We start from the raw sequence: 5,847 nt of genomic DNA, 5'->3' as shown, positions 1-5,847 counted from the left end.
TTTAAGCAACATTTAAAGGCAATGCCACAATCTCCATATGCATAGGATTTCTCACTGATAATTGTTATATGCATCAAGATAGGTGATGTAAATTTCTTGTTATACTTTTCTCATTTGTAAATTTTTTCTCAATTAAAAATATTCTGTTGTTATCAAAAGCATGTACTTCTGATATGGGATTTCTGCATTTATAACATGCATGAGAATTTGATAAGAATGTTCTGATGTTGACAATAGATTCATTAGAATAAAGATTTGACACATTATATTTTTAGGGTTTGTCTCCTCAATGAATTCTCTGGTGTTTAGTAATGTGTGAGCAATTGCTAAAGGCCTTGCCACATTCTTTATATTTGCAAGACCTTTCCTATGAATTCTCTACAATTTATTAAGAAGTGAACAACTGTGAGAAACACATTACTTCATTTGTATGGTCTCTCTCCAGTATGAATTCTGCAGTGTTGAGTAAGAGTTGGGTTTCAATTGTAAGCTTTGCCACATTCTTTAAATTTGTACAGGTTCTCTCCATTTTATGGTGGCAAGTAAGAGTTGAACAATGCTCAAAGTCATTGCCACATTCTAAGGGTTCTCTCAAGTATAAATTCTCTGGTGCTTACAAGAAGGTATGATCTCCTATTAAGAGCTTTGCCTCGTTCTTTGCATTCATATGACTTGTCTCCAATATGAATTCTCTGTCACTGAGTAACGGTTGAAGTAAAAATCTTTGCCACCTTCTATACATTTGTATGATCTCTCATCACTATAAACCTTGTGGTGTTTAATAAGGGTTGGACAATTCTTAAAGCCTTTGCCACATTCCTTACATTTATATAGTCTCTCTTCACTCTGGTGTTGAATAAGGTATGAGATCTGAATAAAGGTTTTTCCACATTATTTACATATACAAGACTTCTCTCCAGTATTAAGAGTCTGGTGTTGAGTAAGAAATGAGATGAGTTTAAAAACTTTGCCACATTCCTTTTATTTGTATGATCTCTCATCACTATGAATCCTCTGGTGCTGAGTAAGTTCTGAGATTTGAATAAATGTTTTTCCACATTCTTTACATGTGTAGGGCTTCTCTCCACTATGAATCTTCTGGTGTTAAGGCTTGAGATGTATTTAAAATCTCTTCCACATTCTACATTTTTATGGTCTCTCATTATTATGAATTCTCTGATGTTTAATAAGGGCTGTATTGCATTTAAAGCCTTTGCCACATTCCTTACAATCATATAGTCTCTCATCACTATGAACCATCTTGTGCTGAGTAAGGTTTGAAAATTGAATAAATGCTTTCCCACATTCTTTACATGTATAGGGCTTCTCTCCAGTATGAATTTTCTGGTGTTGAGTAAGGTTTGAGATGTATTTAAAATCCACTCCACATTCTAAACATTTGTATGGTCTCTCATCTGTATGAATCCTCTTGTGTTTAGTAAGGGATTTATGATACTTAAAGTCTTTGCCACATTCCTTACATTCATATGGTCTCTCATCACTATGAATCCTCTGGTGTTGAGTAAGGCATTTTTGATACTTAAAGTCTTTGCCACATTTCTCACATTCATATGGTCTCTCATCACTATGAATTCTCTGGTGTTCAGTAAATTTTGAAAATCGAATAAATGCTTTCCCACATTCTTTACAGGAATAGGGCTTCTCTCCTGTATGAATCTTCTGGTGTCGAGTAAGGGTTGAGTTGTATTTAAACTCTCTTCCACATTCCTTACATTTGTATGGTCTCTTATCACTATGAACCATATGGTGCCAAGTAAGATTAGAGAGTTGAATAAATGCTTTCCCACATTCTTTACATGTGTAGGGCTTCTCTCCACTGTGAATTTTCTGGTGTCGAGTGAAGTTTGAGATGTATTTAAAATCTCTTCCACATTTCTTACATTTGTATGGTCTCTCATCAGTATGAATCCTCTGGTGTTCAGTAACAGATTTATGATACTTAAAGACTTTGCCACATTCCTTACATTCATATGGTCTCTCATCACTATGAATCCTCTGGTGTTGAGTAAGGTATTTTTGATACTTAAAGTCTTTGCCACATTTCTCACATTCATATGGTCTCTCATCACTATGAATTCTCTGGTGTTCAGTAAGGTTTGAAAATTGAATAAATGCTTTCCCACATTTTTTACAGATGTAGGGCTTCTCTCCTGTGTGAATCTTCTGGTGTTGAGTAAGGAGTGAGGTGTATTTAAACTCTCTTCCACATTCCTTACATTTGTATCGTCTCTCATCACTATGAATCCTCTGGTGGTGAGTAAGTTGTGAATTTTGAATAAATGCTTTCCCACATTCTGCACAACTGTACAGCTTCTCTCCAGTATGTATTTTCTGGTGTCGAGTAAGGACTGCATTATACTTAAAGCCTCTGCCACATTCCTTACATTCATATAGTCTCTCATCACTATGACTCTTCTGGTGTTTAGTAAGGTTTGAAAATTGAATAAATGCTTTCCCACATTCTGTGCATTTGTAGTGTTTCTCTCCAGCACAAACCTTCTTGTGTATAGTAAGGGCTGACCTCTGATTAAAAGCATTGCCACAATCTTCATATCTGTAGTGTTTATTGCTGCTGTGATAAATGATAGAGAAAGTTTTAAATGCTTTAATACATTTCTTAAATTCGTATGGCATTATTTTCATAAGAATTTTTTTGTAATGAACAATGCTTGTGATTTTATTTAAAGTTCTTCCTAATTATTTATATTTGCAATTCTTTCCTTGAAATTGGGTGCTTGAATGACAAATTTTGAGCATTGATTAAGTATTTTTTTGCATTCATTACCTTTGTAACATTTCTTTGTAAATTGAGCACTCGATATTTTCTAGGATTTGAGAAAACCATTAAGTATTTATGAGTTTAATGGCTTTGTTACTTTTTTGCCAATAAAAATGCACTTAATTTATTTGTGCCACAGATCTAGCTAACAGGTTTTAAAAGTTTTAATATAAACATAAAATTGTCATCAAATATCTCCACCTGATTTTTGATTAAGTAAAAATGGGTAAGTACAGATCTTCCTACATTCAATAAAATGTTATGTTTTGGCACAAGGAAGAACTATTTGTTGAATTGAGAACAACAGACTTCATTAATTTAAATCAATCTGATAATATTTAGTAATTTTTTCTTTATTTTTAAATCTATTGTCCATACAAATGTTTGAGTGAAAATTTAACTAATGCTACATTTCAAATTTTTCTTGTTATGAACGTAAGCATGTAATAGATTCCATTTTATATTTTCCAAATTTCCTTTCAGAGGAAAGTTATGTTACCAAAAATTTGGTGGATATACATTTTCAAGACACCCAAAACACTACTCAAAACTGACTGGCACATATTGATGTTTATTTGAGATTTTGTATGTTCTTGATATCTCTTTATGGTAAAAATTTTATCACATAGACATCTCACATTAATACATTCATCATGGCAAATTTTCTGATGTTTACTTTCCTCTACATATTCCCATTCTTTCCTTAAATGTAAATTTTCAACGCCATAGTTTCCATACCTCCCCTTTATCACCTTTTGGAATGAATATTTTATTCCCTCCTCTGATGAAAATTCTTGGGTTCGATGAGAATGCATGACTGAAAGAAATCAAAAGAACAAGTTATTTTACTTGCTAGACCCTTGTCCATTTACATTCCCAAAACTGAAGTTATTATCAAGGTGAGGATGTCAGAAAGGGAGCAGCAAAGCAAATGCAAGATCCTCATTACTCCATAGACAAACAAAGACAAATAACCTAATCAATAAATGGGCAAAGGATTTTAACCAGCACTTCTCAAAAGAAGAAACATGAAGGATCAACAAACATAAAATGTGTTCAAACATTAGCAATTAGAGAAATAAAGATTAAAACTGTACAGAGATTCTACTACACTCCAGTCAGAATGGCCATTATCAAGGATACATGTAACAACAGATGATGGCAAGGATGTGGGAAAAAGGGATGCCCATACATTGTAGGACTGCAGATTGGGCCAACACCTCTAGAAAGCAGTATGGAGATTCCACAAAATCTAGGAATGTGCTTGGGAGGCTGAGGTGGTAGAATCATGTATTTGAAGCCAACCTCAGCAACTTAGTGAGGCCCTAAGCAACTCATGGAGGCCTTTTCTCTAAATAAAACATAAAAAGGACTGGGGATGTGACTAAGTGGTTAGGCACCACAGGGCTAAATTCCTAGTACAAATAAAACCCCCCCAAACTAAGAATGGAACCACCATCTGACCCACTTATCTTACCTAAGCATATACCCAAAATATTTAAAATGAGCATAGTACAGTGACACAATCACGTTAATGATCATGGTAACATGATCCTCTATAGCCAAGGTATGGAACCAACTAGAAGCCCACTGGCACATGAATGAATAAAGAAATCATCATGTAGGGAGGGTAGGAATAGAAAAGATAGTAGAATAAATCCAATGTAATTTTTCTATGGACACATATGAGAATGCCTAAGTGAATCCCAACAGCATGACCCACAAAAATTATGTCCCAATTAGAATAAGATATAGCCCATGCTTACATAATTTTGTCAAAATGAATTCAAATGTCATGTAAAACTGAGAACCAAAAAAAATTAGAAAATAAACTTCACAATAATGTATGAGAAAAAATTGACTTGTGAGAACTTCCAAAACCATCTTACATTTTACTAAATCACAAATGAGCACACTAGAGAGTATCACATAAAAGAGGGGAGGTGGGGCGATAGCTCAGTCAATATAGTGCTTGCCTTGCATGCACAAAGAAGCCCTGGGTTTGATCCCCAGCACCACAAAAAAAAAAAGAGGGAAGAAAAATATGTCACTGTTATACACACAGGCATTTCTACTCCTCAGTAGGACATTGAAGAATAAGGAAACACTATCAACCCCTTTATTCTCTCTCACTAGGAAAAGGGAAAATTGAAACATGCAAACACTTATTGCTTTCTTGAAAACTTCATAAAAGCTAGTTTTGTCTCCACAGTGACCTGAGATAACAGGTAGATTTTGGATGACAATACCAAAGATATTCATCAGGGGTTTAAAAAATGGTTCTTAAAAAGAAATATGGATAAACATTTACATTGGGGAAAGATACATGTCTAGAGAAGATACAGCATAAAGACACATTTGAGAGGCAACAAAAGTCTATCACAGCTGATGTCAGTATAACCTTAATGAAGTCAAATTGTAGAAATCAACAAAAAGGTCTCATTTTTAATGTTCATAATTTTTCTATTTATTGATTAAGTTTATATACATCATGATGTTTTAATGCATACAAATGACTATAATGAATGAATACATGCATTATTTCACATAGTTAACAAATTTATTTTTAATAAACTTTACATATATTCTAGTAGCATTCACTAAGGATACAATACACAAGTCAGACATGATGGCAAAGATCATAATCCCAGAGACTCAGGAGTTCAGTAGAGAAGGAGTGCCAGTTCAAGACCAGCCTCAGCAATGTAGCAAAACACTAAGAATCAAAAAGGTTATTGACCAATTGTAAAATCCACTGGACTCAATTCTCAGTACAAAATAAAAAGAGTAGTATAATAGATTACACCCACCATGATTTACAGAAACTTCAGTTTTGCTCAACAAAATATAAATTTGGCAGTCCCAGCCATCATGCTTATGAATCTCTAGAACCACCCAGTCCCAGACTGTGGATCTCCAGTGTTGCATCCCATTCAGTCTGGCTGCCTCACCCCACAAGGTACCCATGCCACATTCTGGCTTTTTATCTATCAACACATGGGGTTGACTCTGCCCACTATCATGGATAATTCCTCACCTGGGCACTG

General features: G+C 34.4%; 1 protein-coding gene across 1 annotated transcript; it reads right to left on the bottom strand.

The window, feature by feature from the left end:
• Positions 1-417: 417 nt before the first annotated feature.
• LOC124971146 (zinc finger protein 420-like) lies at positions 418-2,655 on the bottom strand. Its single transcript, XM_047534934.1, has 3 exons — positions 1,182-2,655; positions 1,019-1,103; positions 418-457 (listed from the first exon to the last, which is right to left on the bottom strand). The coding sequence occupies exons 1-3, from the start codon at positions 2,653-2,655 to the stop codon at positions 418-420; spliced, it is 1,599 nt and encodes a 532-aa protein (XP_047390890.1).
• Between the last annotated feature and the right edge of the window lie 3,192 nt (positions 2,656-5,847).

Source organism: Sciurus carolinensis, chromosome 19 (assembly GCF_902686445.1).
Source record: "Sciurus carolinensis chromosome 19, mSciCar1.2, whole genome shotgun sequence".
Taxonomy (NCBI): domain Eukaryota; kingdom Metazoa; phylum Chordata; class Mammalia; order Rodentia; family Sciuridae; genus Sciurus; species Sciurus carolinensis.
This window is presented reverse-complemented; position numbering and strand designations above follow the sequence as displayed.

Excerpts from the sequence above, each read along its gene's own strand:
- LOC124971146 (XM_047534934.1), bottom strand. The coding sequence starts at position 2,655 with ATGCCATACGAATTTAAGAAATGTATTAAAGCATTTAAAACTTTCTCT. Across the intron at positions 1,104-1,181 it reads CAATACAGCCCTTATTAAAC|ACCAGAAGATTCATAGTGGA; the intron begins ATCAGAGAATTC and ends TCAAGCCTTAAC. Across the intron at positions 458-1,018 it reads ATCTCAGAACTTACTCAGCA|GCAGAATTCATACTGGAGAG; the intron begins CCAGAGGATTCA and ends TTACTCAACACT.